Below are 24469 nucleotides of genomic sequence, written 5' to 3'. Positions count from 1 at the left end.
GATTTTTCTTTCCATAATTTTCAGATTTCTAGTTGTATCCTTTTCTTTTCCATTTTGAAAAGTCCCTTTAACATTTCTTATAAAGCCAGTTCAGTGGTGCTGAGCTCTTAGCTTTTGCTTGCTTGTCTGTAAAACTCATTCTCACTCTTTCAAATTTGCATGATAGCCTTGCCTGGTAGAGTTTTGGTTGTAGATTTTTCCCTTTCATCACTTAGAGTATATTGTGCTACTCCCATCTGGTCTGCAAAGTTTCTGCTGGAAAGTCAGCTCATAGTCTTATGGGAGTTTCCTTATACATAACTAGTTGCTTTTTTTTTGCTGCTTTTAAGAACCTCTCTTTATCTTTAATTTTTGCCATTTTAATTATAAAGTGTCTTGGTATGGATCTCTTTGGGTTCATCTTATTTAGGACTCTCTGTGTTTCCTGGACCTGGATGTTTGTTTGTTTCCCCAGGTTAGGGAAGTTTTAAGCTATTATTTCTTCAGATAAGTTCTCTGCCCCTTTTTCTCTCTCTTCTCCTTCTGGGACCCCTGTAATGCTAATGTTAGTACACTTGATATTGTCCCAGGGGTCTGTTAAACTATGCTCATTTTTTAAAATTCTTTTTTCTGTTCTGCTTGGGCAGTTTCCAGTACTCTGTCTTCCAGATTGCTGATCTATTTCTCTGTTTCATCTAATCTTCTGTTGATTCCGTCTAGTGAACTTTTTTTTTTTAATTTATTTTTGGCTGCATTGGGTCTTTATTACTGCACATGGGCTTTCTCTAGTTGCAGTGAACAGGGGCTACTCTTCATTGCAGTGTGTGGGCTTCTCATTGCAGTGGCTTCTCTAGGCACATGGGCTTCAGTAGTTACAGCACACGGGCTCAGTAGTTGTAGCACATGGGCTCTAGGGCACGTGGGCTTCAGTAGTTGTGGCGCATGGCCTTCGTTGCTCTGCAGTATTTGGGATCTTCCCAGACCTGGGATCTTCCTGGACCAGGGATCAAATCCGTGGCCCCTGCATTGGCAGGCGGATTTTTAACCACTGTACCACTAGGGAAGTCCCCTAGTGAACTTTTTATTTCAGTTATTGTATTCTTAATCTGTTTGGTTCTTTGTTATATTTGCTAACTCTCTGTTGAAATTCTCATTGTGTTTGCCCATTCTTCTGCCTATTTTAGTGAGCATCTTTACGATCATTACCTTGGAGAATCTTTATGGGGTGGATTGCTCCTCTTTATTTCCTTTAGTTCTTTTTCTGAGGTTTTGTCTTTCTATAAAAAAAAAATTTATTTATTTATTTATTTGGTTGTGCTGGGTCTTAGTTGCTGCTTGCAGTCTCCTTAGTTGCAGAATGTGGGCTCCTTAGTTGCAGCACATGGGCTCCATAGTTGTGTCTTGAGGGCTCCTTAGTTGCAGCTCGCCAGCTCCTTAGTTGCGGCACGTGGGCTCCTTTGTTGCAGCAGGCAGACTCCTTAGTTGCGGCAGGCAGGCTCCTTAGTTATGGCATGTGAACTCTTAGTTGCGGCATGCATGTGGGATCTAGTTTCCTGACCAGGGATCGAACCCGGGCCCCCTGCATTGGGAGCACAGAGTCTTAACCATTGCGCCACCAGGGAAGTCCCCTGAGGTTTTGTCTTAATCCTTTATTTGGAGCATACTCCCCTGTCCTCTCATTTTACCTAATTCTCTGTGTATATTTCTATGTTTTAGGTAGGTTGTTTTTACTTCCTAATCTTAGAGAAGTAGCCTTAACGTAGGAGATGTCCTGTGGGGCCCAGCAGCACACTCCCCTCTGGTGCCCCCTGTGTGGGCTGCATGCACCCTTCTGTTGGCAGGGAGGTAACTACTTGGGCATGCTGTAGGTGGGGCAGGCCCCTGGCCCTGTTGGCTGCAAGGCTCTACTTTGTGCGTGGTTGCGGCTGCTGGAGGGTGAGATAGGCTTCCATGTGGTTGGCTGTGCAGCCTAAAGGGCACAGAGCTGCTACTGGCCCACTGATAGGTGAGGCCAGGTCCTGCATGGCTGGCTGCACAGCTTGGGAGGGCCCAGGGCTGCTGCTGACCGCTGGTGGGTGGGGCCTGGACCCCACATGACCAGTGCAGGCCTGCTGGTGGGCAGTTTTAGGCCAGAGGGAGGATTCCAAAACAGTGCTTGCCAGCACTGGTGTCATCACTATAGAATGAGCTCCCCCAGATGGCTGCCACCAGCATCTGTGTCCCCAGGAAGAATCCCAGTTGCCTTCTGCCTCTCTAGGAGGTTCTCCAAGATCAGCAAGTGGATCTGACCCAGACTGCTTTCAAACTACTGCCTCTGTGCTGGGACTTAGAGCATATGAGATTTTGCATGCACCCTTTAAGAGTAGAGAGTCTCTGTTTCCCACAGTCCTCTGGCTCTCTGGTATGTAAACCCTGCTCATTTTCAAAGCCAGACGTTCTGGGGGCTCACCTTCCTGGTGCAGAACCCCCGGGCTGGGGAGCCCGATGTGGGGCTCTGACCCCTTGCTCTTTGGGGAGAACCTCTATGATCGTCATATTTCTTCTGTTAATGAGTCCCCAACCCGGGGGTATTGGTCCTGACTGTACCATGTCTCTGCCCTGCTCACCTGTCTCGTGGTTCCTTCTTTATATCTTTTTTTGTGGCAAATCATTTCTGATAGTCTTCAGGTTTTTCTCATAGTTACTCTATAAGTAGTTGTAATTTTGGTATGCTCATGGAAGGAGGTGAATTCAGGGTTTTCCTACTCTTCCACCTTGGCCATACCCTCTGTATTCTTATAGCTTTAAATACTATCTGTTGATGACTCCCAAGTTTGTATTTCTAGCTCACAACCTCATATATCCAGCTGCTTCCTCATCATCTTCATTCTGGGTATTGAATAGATATCTTAAACTTAAGTCCCAAACTGAACTTCTGCTCACACCCAAATGCACCCCAAACATAGTCTTTCCAATCTCTGATGATGACAAGTCAGTCTTACTGGTTGATGGGGTCAAAAATCTTGGAGTCCATCTTTTACTCTTTTAGGAAATTGTGTTGGCTCCACCTTCAAAGTATACCAAAAATCTTACCACTTCTCTCCATTTCTACTGCTACCACCATGGTCCAAGCCACCATCTTTTTGTTTTTTGTTTAGATCAGTGTAGTAGCCTGAAAGTTTTCTCTCTTGTGTCTCCTTCATAATAGTCTCAGCACAGCAGCCAAAGTGATGCTTTTAATATCTAAATCAGATCATGAAACTTGCTCTTTTTGAAGTCCTCTAGTGACTTCCCCTTGCACATAAAGTTTAAGTCAAAGTCCTTGAGTGCCCTACATAGACTTACATGATCTGCTTGCCCCTTCCACCCCAATTTACCTCTCAAACCTCCTGTTTTTCTGTTCTTGCTCTTGTTCTCTGTGGTCTAGCTGTAATGGCCTCCTGGAACGTATCAGACATGTTTCTGCCTTAGGGCCTTTGCACTGGCTATTCCTCTGCTTGGAACATGCTTTCCCTACATTTCTTAATTTTTAACACTCTCATGTCCTGTAAGTCTTTGCTCAAATGTTGCCTTCTCAATGAGACCTACTACCCTGACTACCCTATTTAAAATTGTAGTCCCCAGTGCACTTCTGCTCCCCTTACCCTAGCTCTGTTTTTCCCAGTGTTTATCTCCTAACATACTGTTTAATTTGCATATTGTTTGTCTACTGTCCCTCTCTAGAATGTAAACTGCACAAGAGCAGGGATGTTTGTTTTGTTCGCTGGTACATCTCAAGCACCTAGAATAGTTCCTGATCTAGAGCAGATAATAAGTATTTGTTGGATTAATGAATTTTAAAAATGAAGGAATCAAGGCACGAGATAGTTAACTTGACTGAACTAGTAAGTGGAGGAACTGGGATTTGATTCTAAACACTTTGTCTCCAGAATGAACCTTCTTAATCCTACACTGTATGCCTCTCATTGTAGTCTCTTTGTGAGTTAGCAGATGAAAATACAAACAAATATGAAGGGTAGTATATGATAATATACTTATATATTGATAATCATATGAGTAGAAGAGAGGACATTTTGTGGAAGGAGAAAAATGTATAACATATCAGTAATTACTTTTAAAACACTGGTATAATTTGTATCACATTATAAAATTATACACTGATTTCTCATTGCACATTTTTGCCTCTGTGCATGCTAATTTTGGAAAAACCTACTCATCATTACATGTTCAATTCAATAGTTACCCACACCACAAAGTCTTCCCTGGTTTGCCTTTTCTCCCCACCCCACCAAAAAAAAAAACCTGAAAAATAGTTTCTTCCTCATCTAATCACCCATTGTTCTTAATCTGTTTCTGTCTAAGGGCTTTTATCAGATTGGAGGAAAAGTACAGTTAATGGTATAGCTCTATTAGTCTGGAAGCTTTTTAAAGGCAGGATTCGTAATAGTGTCCTATTGTAAGTCCCATGTACTTGGTAGATGTCGGTAAGTGTTGATTGAATCTCTGTTGTCTTTTGAATAGAAAAACACTGACAGAAGAAATAACATATCAGGGTGTGGAAAGAGATGAAAAAATCTGTACTCATACTTGGTTTCCCACAGGACTGGTGGTTCCCAGGTGGAAAGGGCTATAACTTTCCACAGATCCAAGATCACTAGGGGCTGGGCAGGGGTTGGTTTTTCTAGACAACTGGCATGATAAGCTGGCATCTTGAATCCAGAATGCCTGGTGTCAAGGCAGTCTGATTATCCCCCATGACGTGTCCAACGGAGCATCCAGGCCCTGACACAAGCCCTGGGACTGGCCAGAGTAAAGGCAGAGGCAGGTGTTTCCAGTTGACTAAACTTGGTCCTTGATGTTAGCTAATCTTGTTCCTGTCTCTTTGAATGGAATTCTTCTTTTTAACTTTTATTTATTTTATTTATTTATTTTTGGCTGCATTGGGTCTTCATTGCTGCACGCAGGCTTTCCCTAGTTGCAGTGAGTGGGGGCAACTCTTCACTGCGGTGCACGGGCTTCTTATTGCGGTGGCTTCTCTTGTTGTGGAGCACGGGCTCTAGGCGTGCAGGCTCAGTAGTTGTGGCACATGGGCTTAGTTGTTCCGCGGCATGTGGGATATTCCCAGACCAGGGCTTGAACCCTTGTCCCCTGCATTGGCAAGCGGATTCTTAACCACTGGACCACCAGGGAAGCCTGAATGGAATTCTTAAGTGAGATAACAGAATTTCAATATGGGGACTCTAATTTCAAAATGTGGGAGTCCCTGGAGAAAAGGAATTGTATCTTAATCATTTTTATAGCTGTTGGCACCTAGCATAGTAGATGTTTGTTCGGTGAATTTCTGTGATAAATGAGTAAAATGAGATCATTAACTTCATGGTATATTTTATCCTTTACCACTTGAAAACTGGTATTTCTTCTCTTTTTTGCTGTTGTATACTGAAAAAGAATTGTGTTTTTTACTTTTGTACACTCCTGGTTTTAGATCACTTAGTAATGGAGTAAGACAGATTAATCTTGCTATAATGTGCAGGATGCATGAGACAGGGAGAATGTTAAAGGTGAGAAACAAATTGGAGACGACCACAATCCTTGGACTTGGTGATAAGGTGAATGTGGAGCATGAAGCCCTCCTTCCACAAGCCTATAGCTGCCTCGGAGATTCCTATACAATTATAGTGCTGAGCCACTCTGTCGGAATTACTTATTTGTCTGTTTCTCCCACCAAACCTTAGTCCTTGAGAGCAGGGACTCTGTCTTGTTCATTATTATATCTGTAGTTCCTAGCACATGGTAGGCAGTGAATAAATATTTATTGAATGAGTTAGTTTGAGTGAGAGATAAGAACTGTATATAGATATTTGAAAATAATCTCCCTGGGGTTTGAAGTTACCAAAGTAAACTTGCTGGAGATCAGGTATCTCCAGCCAGGACATAAATGATGGAGCCAGGATTTGAACCCTGAGCCTTGAAACCTCAAAGCTCTGTACCATATTGCCTTTTCAAAGTTAAAATGTGCTCTTATAAGAATTTTCATGTGGTTATATATATTTCAAATTTAGAACAATGTATGCTGTTATAGTAAGTTCTGGGCATATAGTGAAAAGTAATCAATTTTGTTTGGATTTGCTGTAATTGATTTCAGATTTCATTTCCTATTTTAGGGAAATCTAAAACAAATAAAAGAACAAATAGAAGATCATAAAAAGCGAATAGAGAAGTTGGAGGAGTATATAAAAACATGCATGTAAGTATAGTAAAAACAAATTCCTTGCAGCTTTCTTGTATCTCAGGGGTCTTGATATTTGTAGTATAGTCATCAGATGAATACTTCCACTGTATCATAATGTCTTTGTCCTCCATTGTTTTTTTATTTCATTGTAGATAATTAAAAATTATCCTTGACCACTAAGGTTTAAGTTCTGAAAATATAAATGTCTAACAGTGGTGAAACTTAAAACTCTCTTTTGGTATCGATATTTTATAATAAATGTATGTCATGAAAGCTAGCACCACCTAAGTACTCTACCACGAAGAATTTCTTTTTAATTGGTATTTACTTACCATTAAGCTTATGATGATTTCTCTGGTTATAGTGACCTATCCTTTCTTTTTCAGAATCCAGAAATATGTATCTTTTGGATCAAGAAAGAATGATTAAAATATCTTTTGTCCATGTTTGGTGCTAAGTTTATTATATTGTATTTTTCATCGTTTAAAATTGATAGAGCATTATTCCATTCCCCTGCAATGCCAGACTAGAGTATACTGTATCTTGTAATTCCTAAATTTTGGGTTTTCTTTTTGCTGTATAATGTATTATTGTTACTGTTGTGTAGGAATTTCTTGAAAGAGAAAAAACAGCAAGAGGAAACCCTAGTGGATGAAATTGAAAAGACAAAATCAAGAATGTCTGAAGTTAATGAAGAGCTGAATCTTATTAGAAGTGAACTGCAGAATGCTGGAATTGATAACCATGAGGGAAAACGTCAGCAAAAGAGAGCAGAGGTTCTGGAACACCTTAAAAGACTTCACCCAGATTCTGTGGTAATTGAAATAAAAAGGCTAAGCTTTCTTATTTGGGATTAAAATTTTGCCATTAATAGGAAGTAATGTTATTTCAGAAATCTATAAGTTTTGTGTTTTATTATTTATATTTAAAACATAATAGTAAATAACTGAGGTAAAATGTAAATAACTCCCAGTAATGTCTATAGATAAGTAATTATTGGGGAGAAACATTAACATGAACACATTACCCAGAAAGTCCAGGTATGGCCAACATCCCCAAAGGACACAGGTGCATGAAATAGTCTGTCGCCCATAGACACATGTCCTCAAACCTCATTTCTTCATGATTTCAGGTTTTTTAAAATATTTTTTTCAGTAGACATTGTTGGCATACTTTTGAAACAGTGAATTTTTATTCTCCAAATGTGACTGCTATCCAGTATTACTAGTGTATTTCATTAGCCCCAGTACAGCAATATCTACTAACCTGTTGCTTGGGGAGTCAGCCTCACAGAATTGTTTCCTTCGGAATTGGGGTCTGGCATCTCACTCTTTTGTCACTGACACCAGTGTACCCTGTGTTAACCGCTTGCACTCTTTGGAAACACCTGTCCATTGGCCTCCATGATACTACACTCTGTTGGTTTTCCTCCTGTCTCTCTGGCCTCCCATCTTCGTTTCCTTTACAGCATCCTTTTTGCCTTTCTGACTCTTAAGTGTTAGTCTTAACTTCTAGACAATGATGGAGGAATAAGGCTGGGTCACAGAATTCTTCCCCTAATACTAAGGAGAATGACAAAAACTAGTGAGAAACTAGTTCAACAACCAAAAGAGGAAAGGGGCTCATACATCATGCTATAACCTTCAGAAAATGGTAATAGTCCAGAATTTCTTTAAAAAGATTGAAGTATAGCATTGCTTGTTCTTAATTATGCAGAAGGCAAACTGATACATCGATTAATTCCTGAGAATTCTCACTTATTATCCCTTAATCTAGAAAGAAGCAAACTCATATGTTTGTTTCCTTTAGAGTAAAAATTATCACTAAAATAGAATCGGAGAACATGGACCTCTGCTTCTCTTAGATGGAAGTGAAGGCTCTAGGGCTCCTTGTTAAATTGAGAAGCCAAATCAAAACCCTCTCCCCAAAAATGGGATTTGTTCTCTTCCCCCAAGGAGAGAAACCTTGGTATGGGATATTAATTAAAAACTGAGAAGAAAGAACAAAACTCAGGTATTCAAGTAAAGCATATGCACAGCCTTAGCACAGCTCTCTTACCCCTGCCGTCTAAGCCCTTAGATGATGGGAAATAGATCAGAAAATACTTAGAATATAGAACAAAAAATACTTGGTCCATCATCTGTTGCTCAGAGGAGATAACCATCTCAATTTTAGGTGAGACAATCAAAAAAATTATCCGTCACAGAAAATAAAAGCTTTGCCCAGAGCTGCCCACATTAAATATAGGGAAGGTGAAGAGAATCGATATGGCATCTATAGGTACATATAATAATAAAAAGAAAGAATAATTTAAAAGGCTTTTAGAAGTCTTGTGGAAGAAGGTTACAGGACAAAATCCCCCATAAGTGTTCTGTGCTGTGGACAATTTAATAAGAACTTGAATTCATAAAATCAGGTTCAAATATGAGCTAAAACGGAATAAAATAAAAAGAAAAATGTAGAGCTAAGGAGACAAATCAAGAACAAACACTGCTGAACTAATAATAAATTGCAAATAACAAGGAATGGATTACATAGCTGAAAATCAAATTACTGACCTAGAAGTAAGGCTTGAGTTAATCATAGGTAAATTGAGAAGAACAAAGACCAAGGTAATAAATATTAAAGACAATGATGATCTATCATGAAGAAATTGGTATTTCGAAGTAGAACCTAACATTGAAGAAAGAGTCTAAAGATGTAAAATTGAATCTGCAGACATTCTAGGGAGCATTGGTACAGTACGGGTGGCATTGTGACATTTAATAGACTTTTTGAACTTCAGTCTGGTTCTTGACCAGTCTTCAGATCCCCAAAAACACTTCTCCGTGGGAAGCCTTCCCTGGCTTCTCAGGTCAACCTCGTCTCTGATACATATTCTTAGAGCTCTCTGTGCTTAATCACAGTGCCTGTTATAACTCTACTTTGTACATGCATGCAATTATTGATTATTTATATCTTCCTTCCCTACTAGTCTGAAAGCTCTGTGAGGTCAGAGAGGATGTTTTACTCAGGCGTGTTTACCTGGTTTGTGGCTCAGTGCCTTCATGTAGTAGGTGCCTCAGCAGTTTCTTATTTAATAAATAAGGGAATGAATGAATACTATTTAATTGCTAGCTTTGTAAAATATTTTAATACCTTGGTATGACTAATCCCTCCTTATTACTCTTTTGTTGAATGAAGTGTGACACACCTAAATGGATATTTCATAATGAAATTTATTTCCATTTGAATGAGACTGTTAAATTATCATGTTTATAATTTAGAAAATTAGTTTTTGGTCTATGCTGCTTTGTTATATTAGAAAACAATGAATTATATGTTCCTCATTAATGTATTTGTTTTTCTCTCCTTTTTTGAAACCTGCTAAGTTTGGAAGACTGCTTGACCTGTGTCATCCTATACATAAGAAATACCAGCTGGCTGTTACTAAACTTCTTGGTCGGTACATGTTTGCCATTGTTGTAGCCTCTGAAAAGGTAGCAAAAGATTGTATTCGATTTCTGAAGGAGGAAAGAGCTGAACCTGAGACATTCCTTGCTTTAGATTACCTTGATGTAAGTAATTTATAATCCTTAGTATTTAGTAGTGATATAATTCTGTCTTTTAAAGTGTGTCTTTATTGCCTGAGACTATGGTAGTGATTGAAAAAATCGTAAGTTGGATGCCAGTTAGTCATTCATTCAAATGGCTGGTGTTAATGTATTGGCAGGCAAAGAATAGTATCAAGTGGGTGCTATCTTTCTTGCCTTCATATCATTTCTTCCTAATCTAGTTTTGCCATAATTTACCCTGGTGATTTCAAGGACATTGCTCTAGCAGTGCACCACTCTGCCTACTAGCCAGCAATTTATTTTGTCCTATAGCAAAGTATAGGAGATGGATAAGACATATGTTCTGTCGGTGAAATGCCAACCCAGAGTCTCAGTTGTAAATATGTGGTCCAGTAAATATACATGTCAGCTCTTGGTGTGGAGCAAGCCAAATTTTGAACCTTGAGGTATGTATTGAAAGGCCTTAGAGCATCCAAAGTTTAAATTCCTGAGGCAGGAACTCCATCATTATCACAGCTGATATCCTTCAGTGATCTTTTCATTGCTTAATAAAGAAAATGTTCTACTTGGTCCAGCTTTCAAGTCCCTGAACTGCAGGCAGTGTGCATAGTGGTTAGGAGCACATGCCCTAGAGTTGGACTGACCTGAGTTTAAATGGTAGCCCTCCTTCTAATTAGTTCTCACTGATTTGTCCTTAACTTTTCTGAGTCATCTGTGAAGTGGAGGAATTAGTCCTTACCTTATTGTATTTTTGCAAGGAATCACTACATGTAGTACACCTAGCACAGTGCCTGGCACAGAGGAGGGGCTCAGCAAATGCTAACTGGGTATTAATGGTTCAGACTTGGCCTTTTGTAGTTTCACACTTTTGTTTATACCTTCTGCCCACTAAAACTATTTAACCTAGTTCATCTGCCTGTTAAAATTCTGTTTTATGTATTTCATGCTTAAGAGTATTTTCAAGGCACACTCATTTTTTAAAAATATAATACAGAAGTGTATCAAATATAAAGGAAATACTCCTACCTCATCTCAGTGCTCAATTCCTTTATCACAACTATTTTAGATTGCTTCCATCCATACAAATTTATATAAATATATGCTCCATATATATATGTGTGTGTATATATATGTGTGTGTGTATATATATATATGTATATATATATACATATATATATATACACACACACATATTTTGGTTGTATATAGGGTTTTCCCTTTGTTTTGTTTTACAAAAATGAAATTATACTTGCTGTTTTTCAGTAATATATTGCAGACATCTTTTGATCTCTTTATCGATCCAACTTAAAAGTCATGTCAAAGAAGATGTAAAAGCTTTCCTGATCATTTAAGCCTAAAATGATTTTCTGAGTTCCATGCTGTTGTGCCACTCTTTTGAAAGTATGTAAATGGGTATTATCTCCCACTAGATTTTATGATTTTGAGAGCATGAAGGGCTTCTCATCTATTGCTTTATCCCAACTAGTTAGTGACAGAGTTGAATCTAGAAATTATATCTTCTGGCTTTTGATGAAGTGTATTTTTAAAAAATATTACACAAGCCAAAGGTGGGATATTGTTCATCAGGTTCTTGTCAAACTTTTATTGTGTATAAGTACATACTACTAATCATTTGCTTTCATGCTTATGTATATTCTTTGAAAAAGAATGTACTGAGTGTTTGGTTTTTATTTTAATACACCTAATATATCAAGTATATTTTAAACCGTTTAGATCAAACCAATCAATGAAAGATTACGGGAGATTAAAGGCTGTAAAATGGCGATTGATGTCATAAAGACTCAGTTTCCTCAGCTGAAGAAAGTAATTCAGTTTGTGTGTGGAAATGGCCTTGTCTGTGAGACTGTGGAAGAAGCAAGGCATATTGCCTTCAATGGACCTGAAAGACGGAAAGTAAGAGGCTTAGATTGTACTTTCGGATAATTTGAAGCAGTATTTATAAGACTAACATATTACACACACAAATATCTATATATGCTTTCATATGTTCTCTTATGTAGGGGAAACTAAAATAGAACCTAAGATGTTAATGGCTTCAGTAGTTTTTATAATGTTCAGTTTTCAAAAATTTAATTTCTCTAATACTTCCCCAAATCATAAATCATATTTTGGACGTTAGATTTACTGTAGTGAGAGCCTAAAGCTCTTAATTTTTTTTTACTCTATATACAATAAATGCCCCTGTCGAATCTCAGATTTTCCCTGTACTTACGTATATAATACGTGTGTTTCTGAATACCAGAAAAGATTTTAGGTGCTTATTTTACATTCTGGGTTAATTCTTCCATAGCTCAATGGAGATATTAACTGTCCTTTTACACATTCAAGGTTTTAACACATTTTGAAGTTGTAGAAATAGCACAATTGAAACGAGGTTACTAGATACCAGTCTCTCAAGGGAGTAATTTTGGTTTTAAAAATATTGTTTTACTGTCAATTGAAATAGAGTTTGTATTTAGTTAAGCAGTATTAAATTCTTCGAATTATCTGACATAGTTTTTCTTAAAACTACATCTCTGATGAAATGTAACACAATGCCTCAGGGCATAAACTATGGAGTAAGACCAGTGATACTACTTAGTAATTAATTATGTGACTTTAGGCAAGTTTCTAAACCTCTAATTTTAGTTTGTTCATCTAAATTTGGGGAAATAATAGTACTTATTTCATAGAGTTATAGGATTAAAATAAGTAATAACATGCAAAATGCTTTTATAGTGCCTAGGAAATAGCTCTCAAAAAGTGATAGTCATTTTTTATTTACTAGTCATTTTACGTATTTGATCTGGAATGTCCAGAATCGCAAATTAACACAAAGTGGGGGGGTTTGGGCTATTCTTATGAAAGATAGGAATTTCCAGTATTAAATGTATTGACTTGTCTAATATGATTAACTTCTCACACATTTTAGTAGTTATATCTATAATTATCTTAATGACAATGTGATCACTGTCTTAGTAATCACTGTCATTGATTTCTACATATTAAATTTAAGCAGGTGTAATAAGTGAGCGACTACAGTATCTTCCTTATTTTGCTACCTAATTAACTGTGGTAAAATTGATTTTTGAATATTTGTAAAATTGATTTTTGAAGATTTGTGTGGTCAATTTAAAGAAGTCACATGAAAATACGATTGTGTTTAACCCTTCCTTCATTCAACATATATTTATGGTTTATATCTTGTCCACAGTAACATGCCTTACCCCTTGAGGCTGTATTTTGTTCTTATCGTTATTTCAAAATTTTAATCAGGTTTATTTGTCATATTTTTACATTAAGTATATTCCAGGGAGTCTTATCTTCTTCCTATTACTGTTATTCCACTTGAAGAATATTCTCTGTGTTTTAGGATGCATAAAACATTTGGATAGGGAGTTCCCTGGTGGTTCAGGGGTTACGATCCTGTTCTTCCACTGCCAGGGTGGGGAGTGGGTGGCGCGGCTTAGATCCCTGGTCAGGTAACTAAGCTCCTGCATGCCATGTGCGTGACCAAAAAAACGACAAAAAAAAACCCAAATATGGGAAATGCCCATTAAAACTACACTGAAATACTATTTTCACCTGTGAGATTGATCAACATAAAAAAGTTTGATAACACTTTATGGGGAAAGAGACCCTTGCATTCACTGCTGTGGGTGTGTGAATTTGTACCAGCTCTGTGAAGGGCAATTCTAGCAGTTGTACTTCTTCAGAACGTTACATACACATGTATATGAAATGATATATATAAAGAGTTACTCATCGAACCACTGTATGTAGCAAGCAAAATTGGAAACAATTTGCACAAGACTATGTTCAATAAAATTATAATACGTTCATAGAATGGGACACTATGCAACCTTAAATAAGAATGAAGCTCTTTATATACAAGTGTCAGACAATCTCCAAGATACATTCAGTTAAAAAAAAAGTAATAAGTAGACTAGAGTGTAGTATGTTACCATTTATGTAAAAAATGGGGAAAGAAGAGATATATGTGTGTGTTTGTTTATGCAAAAATATTTCTGGAAGAATACATAAGAAATTGACAGCATCGATTACCTCTGGGGAGGATAACTGGGTGGTGGTGTCTAGCAATGCCAGGGAGATTTCTTACTCTTTACTCTTGTATTTTTTGGATTTTGAACTCATGAATATTTTACCCATTCAGAAATAAAAGCAAAGGTTAAAGTATATTATTTTCCATATCAGTGAAAGGCAACTTAAAAACTAGGTATAATCTGCATAACACAAAAATTATGGAGGATCTACTTGTAACACTGAAACAGTATTTCTTGAAACAGTTGAAGCTGGCTCAGTGGAATGATTGGTTAGCCCTCAGGGCAAATTTTTAATGCCAAAAAATGTCTCCTTTTCCTAAGCCATGTTCTCTGGAACTTTTATTTAATGCTATTTAAAAATTCCTCCAACTCCTTGTTTTATATAAGATCCCAGTTGTGCCAGCCGTGGTATTTTTTCAGGAATGCAGCCTCCAAAGTAGGCATAGGATTACTGCACTGAGCAACCACTGTAAGCTATAAGTTAAGGAATTTGCAGGCTGGAAATAGAAATTATAGTCCTTCCAGAATAGGAATTTGATTGTAAATCAAATGTAAATAGGTTATTTGATACTAAATTTACTTTTAGAAGAAGTAAATTATTTTAATAAACCTAGAAACTATCAAAAAAAACCCCTGTAATTCTATGAATTGTTGCCCATTGCATTTTTAGAATTGAAGGTCTATAACATGGTGGTTATTGAGAATATGGACATTAAAAAAAAAAAGAACATGGACATAGATGTTTGACCAACTTTTGGTTTAGGAATTTTAGTCCCTGTGTATGACTTTAGGCAAGTTTCTTAATATCTTTAAGCCCCAATCTATAAAATGGAAATCATATTTACCTCACGGGGTTGAAACATAGAATTGAATAGCATAAAGGCACTCTGTCAAGCACAGTATGGTAAATGGTTGCCATGACAACAGCAGCAGCCAACGAAGCAATGAAAGTAAAAAGAGTCTCAGAACACCGTTTGTCCCTCTGCTCTGAGACAGGAAGTTGACTTGCCCAAGTATGGCTGGGAAGAGAGAGTTGGCATTAGAACACCATGTGTATTATGACAGATTCTTAGCTCAAAGTTCTCAATACACTTCTCTCTCTTCTCTCCAAGCCAGCCCATGGATTTTTTTCCTTTGTGTTACATTTGGCTTTTACATATCGGAAACACAAGTTAATAAATGTTCATTTTGGGAAAAAGAGCTCAAAAAGGAAAATAACCATCCCTAACATGTCCTCTAGAATAGAGTTGCCAGATAAAATGTTTGGACATACATTTAAAAGTTATTTGTTGTTTATGTGAAATTCAAATTTACCTGGGCATCCTGTATTCCTATTTGCTAAGTCTGGCAACCATACCCTAGAAAGATCTACTGAGTATTGTGGTATATATGCCATATATTTGATAATCAACTATATTACTCTTAACCTTTATAGGTATTGGTGTATGTATAATTGAGTCTTTACTATGAGATCAAAATATATTTACTTAACTTCACTTTTTTTTAATCGTATCACTTTTATATTTTAATTTAATCTAGAATTCATTTTAATATGTATTATTAGATGTAAGTATTAGCTTTTTCCCCCTAAATGGTTAATTACCGGTCCCAACATCATATATTGAATAATTTTTCTTCTTCCTACTTATTTGATCGAATTTACTGATTTCTCATCAGAGTCTAAATTATTTATACTTTGTTCTTTTTTCACGTAGTATAATGTGTTATCTCTAATTATTATTTGTAGCTATCTTATTGTATATTTATATTTATTATAATAATCTTTATTATAATCTATAAAAGAATAATTTCTTTTAGGAAATAGTCAAGATATACATTATAAATAAGTAAACTATTAGCCCACAAGCACTATAAAATCATCATGTATAAAACTACACTCAGGTTCTTCTTTCTAGATCTTGATCCCTCTCCTGTATTCTTCAATTCTTAGTACCACTATTCTAACCAATGAAATTCTGTTTTCTCCTCATGGATTTCCTTGTAACCTCTACAGTTCCCAAGGTTTTCTGATTATACCACCTAAATATTTCTCAAATCTTTTTCCTTTTCTTCACTGTAGGTATTGGCTGATTTCATACCATCACCTCTGGCTTCACTTGGACCACCCCATTTTCTAGATACTTGCCAGATTGGTGTACTTAAAGTTCATATCTGACCATTTCACTCTCCTGTTTGCTGTTAGACTGTTCAGTGCTAATCCCCCAGCCCCCTCCACAAGCCCCATCAGTCCTCATTTGTATTTGATCCACATTCTTCCTGTGATGACATACTGAGAACTCTGTGATCTGCCCTGTCTACCAGCCTCATTCTTTCCCTTCTTTCTTGAAATACAGACACATAGCTAGAGCTCTAGGAGTCGTCTTGGACTACAAAATGACTTGAGATTGTCATAAAAGAAACACTGACACACACATCACTAGTGACACACTGTAGATGTAAAGTAAGCTTTATTTAGAACAACTTAAAAACAGAGAAGCAGTGGAGCCTGTGTATTTCCTCAGCTTTCATTCCACAGAGGTGGGCTTTGGCCAGGCAGAAACAGCGTGAGCTAAAAGTGTTCCAGGAGGGGGAAGCTGCCTCCATACCACTTTATATTTTTATGGGGAGGTCGGAGGAGTAAGCTGATCACGTAACAGTGGGCTTCCTGGTCAGGGAAGCTGCTTTCCAGACCAACCAGAGCTTATCTACAGGAGTTCAGTTTCCATGCCATGGCTGTTGGTATCCAGTAGAGATCTAGTGTCCTTCCAAAGTTCAGACCTGATGAGAAAACTCATTGCCAAGCTAACCGTTGGGAGGGGAGGGAGCCCCCAGGGCCTTCCAGAAAATAAGAAGCCTGTCTCCCTTGAGGAGTAATCCAAGTACTAAGGATGGTAGAGCAATATTATAGGAGTCTTTTTTTGTTAACTATGCAACCACCATACATACGCTGGAATGTTTACCTCTGTAATTGCAAGAGAGAAATAAACTAAGTTTTCTGTTAAATATAATTAATGTACTTCTAACTAGTACCTCTGATAAGATACAGTGAACGCCTTCAACTCCACTGGAAGCCTTCTGTGAACCTTCCAGGTTGGGTTGGAGCACCCAAGTTTTAAGCTTCCAGATTACTCTGTGTTTTTATTGTCTCATACTTTACATTGTACTGATATGTTTATATGTTTCTTTTTCCTACCAGCATGACTCCCTAAGGGTCAGTACCATATTTCACTCCCTTTTGGTCACTCCAGTCCCCAGTATAGAATGTTTCAAACACAGCAGCCACAAAGAGAATGTTTGACTGAATGCAGGAATGAATGAGATTCCTGTCAGCTTTTTTTTAAATTAGTTCACATTACGTGGTTTTAGTCCTCCACAGCCTGTCTCCTCTGCTTTGACTAATTGATTAGAAACATTCGCAGAACACTGAGAATTGCTTTCATTTATTCTATAAAGCATATGGTTACTCATAGGGCTATAAACTTTAAGCTATTTTATACCTTTGACTCCATTTAAGTTTTTTTCTTGGTCCCAGTTTCATATTCATTTTAGAGAATGTGATATTTTTGATATCCTAAAGTAACTAAGGCTGTTTTCATAGTATGTCTTTGACATGTGATGTCAGATTCTTTAAAATACAGTATTATATAATACAAACTATGAGATATTAAATACAAATACTCCTGGTTTTTTCTTCTCAATATTGAATATGTTTAGAACTAATATATAATTTTATTTTGAAATTTTTAAATTGCTGCTAATTTGTTGCCTAGAATTGTTTGGGCCTTAGCAAAACAGGGTTTTGTATTTGAGTTTGTTGGCTGGTGTCCCTCATAAGCTAGTTATCTTATTAGTGGAGTTCAGTAAGTAGTTTTTCTCATCTACAAAGTCTCAGCTGTGAAAGTTGTCATATTACGTTCTGTTTTTATCTTTATGTACATTTCTCCAAGGTAAAATATTTTTAATTTTTACAGACAGTAGCTCTTGATGGAACGTTATTTTTAAAATCTGGAGTCATCTCTGGAGGGTCAAGTGACTTAAAATACAAGGCTAGATGCTGGGATGAGAAAGAATTAAAGAATTTAAGAGACAGGAGAACTCAGCTAATCCAAGAATTAAAGGTAAATCCATGTTGTAAAAATTGTAGAATACCAAGTAGAGTAATTGTGTTTTTAAGCTAATTTCTTGGGTAATAAAAGTACCATGCCTATAGTTTAAAAGATTCAAATTATGCAGAATGGAATAAAGTAAAAAATAAAAATCTTTCCCTTACCCATCCTTACATCTCAGTGGTATTTGTTAAACATAGTTTGATACATAACCTCCAGAAATGTACTCTGTGTATGCAAGCATATGTGTTATTTTTCTGATTTGTTTTATTATGGACTTTTGCTATTGATGGTGTTTGCAGCAAGCTTTTTCACTGAATACCATAACGTGGACATGTTTTCATTTTAGCATATAGAGAACCATTTTATTTTTAATGAATCCTGCCTGGCGTTTCATTATATAGATTTTGCTTATTTAACCAGAGGCTAAAAATGGACATTTGGTTTTTGCTATTACAAATGATGCAGCATTAAACTTTCTTTAGAGAGGGAAAATAACACAGTGCCTAAGAATATAAATCCTATAGCCACACTGCCTGAGTTTGAATCCTGACTCTGCCACTTACCAGCAGCAGTATGACCTTAGGCAACTTACCTTGCCCCTTTGTACCTTAATTTCCCATCTGTAAAATGGGGATAATAAAAGGACCTTCCTTGTAGAATTATTTTAAAGATTAAATCAGATATTCCAGGTAAAATACTTAAAACAATGCCTGGCAAAAATCTAAGCATTATATAAATGTTTGTTGTTATATCTTTACTTGTACCTCTAAGATGATTTCCTACATGTGGAATTTCTGGGTCTAAGGATGTGTGTATTTAAAATGTTGGTAGATACAGCTAAGTTCCCATCAAAAGAAACCTGTAGTAGAGTGTGTATGTTCCTAGATTGCAACACTAGATACTAACAAATATTTTAATCTTTGCCAATCTGGTAAAGAAAAAAGTGTAATCTAATTGTTTGAATATGCAATTCTTAATAACTGAGGTTGAGCATTGACTCATGTATTTATTGGTTCTTTGTAATTTTTTTCTTCTGTGAACTTTTTTTTAAAATAAACTTATTTGTTTATTTATTTATTTTTGGCTATGTTGGGTCTTCGTTGCTGCGTGCAGGCTTTCTCTAGTTGCAGCGAGCGGGGGCTACTCTTCATTGCAGTACGCAGGCTTCTCACTGCAGTGGCTTCTCTGTTCCAGAGCGCAGGCTCTAGGCACGTGGGCTTCAGTAGTTGTGGCACACGGGATCAGTAGTTGTGGCTCGCAGGCTCTAGAGCGCAGACTCAGTAGTTGTGGCGCCTGGGCTTAGTTGCTCCATGGCATGTGGCATCTTCCTGGACCAGGGCTGGAACCCATGTCCCAGGCATTGGCAGGTGGATCTTAACCACTGCGCCACTAGGGAAGTCCTCTTCTGTGAAATTCTTATTTATTTCCTGTGCATGTTTTTCTATTAGGTATTTGTTATTTTATTACCTACTTTAAGAATTATTTGTATTATAAATAAATTACCCTTTAGTCATGTATGTTGTAAATATATTCATGTTCATGTTTCAGTATTTCATGTTATAAATATATTTTCCCCATTTTTTTTTTTCTTGCGGTACGTGGGCCTCTCACTGCCGTGGCCTCTCCCGTTGCGGAGCACAGGCTCCGGACGCGCAGGCCCAGCGGCCATGGCTCACGGGCCCAACCGCTCCGCGGCATGTGGGATCCTCCTGGACCCGTGTCCCCTGCATTGGCAGGCAGACTCTCAACCACTGCACCACCAGGGAAGCCCCGGAAATATATTCTCTATTCAACTTTTTTTGTCGGCTATATTGAAATGTAATTTATATACAATAAGTCACCAATTTTAAGTGTATGATTCAATAAGTTTTGACAAATGTATGTAGTCGTGTAACCACCACCAAAATCATGATATAGAACATTTCCATAACCCCCCAAAATTCCTTTGGGCTCCTTTGTACCCCCTGGACCCTCTGGACCCTGGCAACCCAATCTACTTTCTATCATTGTAGCTTTTTCTGACTTAGAATTTCATATAAATGGAATCATACAGTAAGTAGTCTTTTGTGTTATGCTTTCTTCATTTAACCTAGTGCTTTTGAAATTCATATTGTGTGTATCAAAAGTTTATTCCTTTTTGCCATTCAGTATCTGTTTGACATTTGACCTTGTTTTATCATACATGTATTTTTAATCTTTATGTAGCCAAATTTATTAATCTTTTATAATTTCTGGATTTCAGTGTCATGCTCAGAAAGACCTTATTCTTTCTGAAAATGACAAAAGAAATTCAATAATGCTTCCTTCCAAAGTATCATTTGTTGAATATTGTAATCCCACACACACACTTACTTGAAACCTTAACAGATACTAAGTCAGTAGAATGCTTTTAGATTATTTATTTTTCCTATTTAGCTTTCTTCCTTTGTGTATACAAATCACCAGTTTTTGATTCAAGGAGATATTCTGGCAAGGTTACTCCGCTAATTTTAATCTTTCTCTGTAAGCATAAGACTGCAAATTATGTTTTGATCTAAGTAAGATATATAAATAAATATTCAGCTTCTAAAGATTTTACAAGTTTAGGCCTAGGCACAGAGAAAGTTCTAGGAAGGTGGCAACTTGAAATGAATCTGGCTTCCTATCCATGTTTATACTAAGCTCTTTACCTATGTGTCTCACCTGAACCTAGTGGGGAGTTGGGTGCAAATGATGTCTTGGGTTCTGGGGGAGGCCACCAGGAAAAGCTGATGCAGGGCTTCTGTTGATGTTTGAAGAGAGCTGGGAGAAGAATCAGGACATAGGGGAATCCTGGGGGGAGGTTAAATATTTGTCCCATGTGAATATGCGTAGTCTTGAACCCCATGAAGCTAAATATTAGTAGGTTGTGGCCTCCCTATTCCTGAGTTTGGGAGAGGCCAAAGAGACCAGAGAGACGTCTTTTCCTCCATCTCAGAGTGGGACACTGACAGTTTTCTGTTGTAATTGCTGGCCTTTGGGTGTAGAGACTGCTTGTGGGGCAGCTGCCATTTAGGATACCTTAATACCCAGACCTGATCCTCAGTAGGGAAAGAAATGCACAAATGCATTTGAGGTGTTCCAGGAGCCATCAACACTTGAACAAAAAAGTAGCAGTAAGGAAATACAATGTAGTGTCAACCCTCTCTCTGTCCCCACACACAAAAAAAGACTTTCTGGCACTAATAAATGTATTTCTAAACTATAGAATGCTGTAGGTGGATTGAGGGATGGGATTGCCATTATTGAGAACCAAATTAATAACCTGGAAGACCAAGTGGAACAGTATCTCAATGAGGGGGAAAAATCACAAAGCTAAGGAAATCATGAGAAAAATAGAGACTTTAAGAGAATAATAAGTTTCAGAAAGAGGAAAGGGAGCACAGAGGAGAGGAAATAATTAAACAAAAAAGAAGAAATGTCTCTAACTGAGGATCCACCTTAATTTACCAATTGAAAGGACACACGCAGTTCCATGTAGGTTTAATGAGAAAAGCCACACATTAATACAGAAGTCCTAGGTTTTAGAGGCAAGGCTAAAATACGAAAATACGCCACCCCCCTTTAAAAAATATTCCTTGTATTTTTTTTTTTTTAAATCAAGCTCGTATCCGACTACAAAACTAGATGAGACTGGAATAACAGCTATAGGCAACTGAGGGAAAAGGGCTACATCCCAAGATATCATTTACCTTTCAGGAATCTGCAGATAAGCAGATTCAGAGATAATGTCATGCACATACTCCATGTGACAAAAATACCAGAGAAAGTACTCTAAGCAACACATGGATTAGAACAGACCTAATTATAATAAATGAATAGTGCTAAACTAACTCAGCAAAACCTGGGAACTAGAGATGGAGACAGAAGTAAATATGTTCCAGAGGTCTTATCTGTGAGGAGATGAAGAAGTAAGAATATTCTAAAGATTGTATCTTGGTGGGACTAGAGTGTTTAAAAGTACACTAACACAGGAACAAATAACAAAAATAATGCATGAAAAGAATAAAAGATAAAAAGTAAGATGGAGGAAATAAAATTTTTGTTTATTAGTCATTACAGTAAACATGAGTGGATTTAAGTTTCCCATTAAAAGACCAAGATCATCATAGCTTAAAATAAGGCAAAACTCAGCTAAATGTCATTTGTAAGAAATTGTCTTAAAATTGAATGTTGAAAATTATGGGATGAACACCTGGCAAATGCAAACAAAAAAGAACAGGAGTGACAATATCAGACAATGTGAACTTTAAGGTTAAAAATCCTCACCTATAGTAAGCTTTCAATAAATATTTATTGAATGAATTGAATAAAGAAGGACATTATATATTAAAAAACAAGATTTCCATTTTAAACCTCTTTGCAGCACATAGTACCTAAATATTTAAAGCAAGGATAGTTAATAAAAATGAAATTATAGTGAAACATTTCACTGTATGTCTTTCAAAACTGGACAGATCTAGTAGACAAAAACAGTAACTTAGAGGAATTGGTAATACAATCAATAAGCTTAAATCCAGATTCTATTTCTAACACTTATTAGCAGTGTGACTCTGAGTAAGTTACTTAAATGCTTTTATGCTTTAATTTTCTCATCAATAATAATGGGGATAATAATAGTACCTATTTCATAGCATTGTTAAGAGGATTAAGTAGGTTAATGTAAACTTTACAAAACAATAAGTGCTCAATAAATGTGAGATATTATTTAAAATAACTATGAAACACTAAAAACTGATCATATGCTTGTCCACAATGGAAACTTCAATAGTTTTTTTACAGTAGAGATTTTTATACGTCATCTTGATCATAATTTAATGAAATAGAAATAGTGACCAAAAAAATCTTTGTCTACATAAAAATTCAGAAACGTACTTGTAGATAGTTTGGGGATCAAACAAGCAATCAAGAAGAAAGTTACAAAATGTCTTGAAAATGGTGAATACAAAATCTTTGAGATACAGTAAAGCTACATCAAAAGGAAAATACCTTCATTATTAAAGAAGAAAGATGAAATATAAGGGAATTTATTACTTTAAGAAATTAGAACCACCACAAAATAAACAGCAATAACGGAAATTTTTAAAGCTGCAATTAACTAAATAGAAAACTCCAAATAGAAAAGGGAAAAATGAATCTAAAGCTGGTTCTTTTGAAAGACTAATAAAATAGATAAACTCTTTGCAACTCCAATGAAGGGAAGAAAAGTTAGAAGTAATCATGTACAGATCAGGAATGAGAAAATTAAAATAATTTTAAGAGAATCTTACAAGCAAATAATTATATAGTAAAAAAAATTGAAAATCTGTAAGGATGATGTTCAGAAAAATATAAATTGCCAAGATCGACCAGAAAAAAAGTGGAACATTTGAAAAATGAGGCAGTGGCAGGCAGTGGTGTAGTTGGTTGGCCCAGTACCTATCCACAACCTTTTCCTTCCTTGCTTGCCTCTATTGTAGAATCATAAAAAACTAAAGCAACTTGATTTCCCAACTTTCCTTGTAGCTAGTGGTGGCCCTGTGGCAGTTTTGGAGATATAAATGGGAATGTTGGTATTATCTTTTGCATTTTCTTCTTCCTGACTGGAACGCATTCAAGAGGCTTGGAGATGCAGCAGCAGTTTGGCACCAAGAAACAGCAAGCTTGAGTATAAAAACCATTGTATTAAGAAGCTGAAAGTTGATGCCATTGTTGAGGAGCTGCATCACTGTAGACTGCTTTTGTGTGAGAAAAAAAAAAAAAAAACACATTTTTTTAAGCCATGGTTAGTTGAATGATCTCTCATTGAAAAAAGACTCCAGGAATATAAAATAGTGCAGCAGCTATGGAAAACAGTGTGGTGGCTACTCAGGAAATTAAAAATAGAATTATTGTATGATCCAGCAATTCTGCTTCTGGGTATATACCCCAAGGAATTGAAAGCAGGGTCTGGAATAATACCTGTACACCCATGTTTATAACAGCATTATTCACAATAGCCAAAAAGTAGAAGCAACCCAAGTGTTCATCAGCAGATGAATGGATAAACAAAATATGGTCTCTACATATAATGGAATATTATTCAGCCTTAAAAAGGGAGGAAATTCTAACACATGCTACAGAATGGATGACTCTTGAAGATGTTAGCTATGTGAAATGAGCAAGTCACAACAGGACACATACTGTATGATTCTACTACTTATATGAGGTACCTAGAGGAGTCTCATTCATAGAGACAGAAAAGTAGAGTGATGGTTGCCAGCGCCTGGGGGTTAGAATGGGGAGTTGTTTCATGGGTCTAGTTTTAAGTTTTGCAAGGTGAAAAGAGTTCTGGAAATTGGTTGCACAGCAATGAAAATGTGCTTAAACACTATTGAACTGTACACTTTAAAATGATAAAGATGGTAAATTTTATGTATATTTTGCCACAATTAAAAAAGAAAAAGACTGGGACCAGATGGGTTTATAGCTCAGTTCTGTCTAATATAATTCTAATGTTACATAAGCCGTTCTAGATCATAGAAAAAGATGGAAACTTCTCAGTTTATTTACTAA

The 24469-nt window shown here is 36.7% G+C and overlaps 1 protein-coding gene across 1 annotated transcript in view; it reads left to right on the top strand.

Moving 5' to 3' along the window:
• SMC1B (structural maintenance of chromosomes 1B) overlaps positions 1–24469 on the top strand; it is an 85844-nt gene that overhangs the window by 31719 nt on the left and 29656 nt on the right. The window contains 5 exon segments of the mRNA XM_049695052.1: positions 6123–6205; positions 6798–7005; positions 9562–9747; positions 11479–11658; positions 17780–17926. Of these exon segments, the coding sequence (XP_049551009.1) occupies positions 6123–6205; positions 6798–7005; positions 9562–9747; positions 11479–11658; positions 17780–17926 (804 nt within the window).

The sequence above is a fragment of the Orcinus orca genome, chromosome 11 (genome assembly GCF_937001465.1).
Source record: "Orcinus orca chromosome 11, mOrcOrc1.1, whole genome shotgun sequence".
Lineage (NCBI taxonomy): Eukaryota > Metazoa > Chordata > Mammalia > Artiodactyla > Delphinidae > Orcinus > Orcinus orca.
Note: the sequence above shows the minus strand (reverse complement) of the source record. Positions and strands in the feature narration are given on the sequence as shown.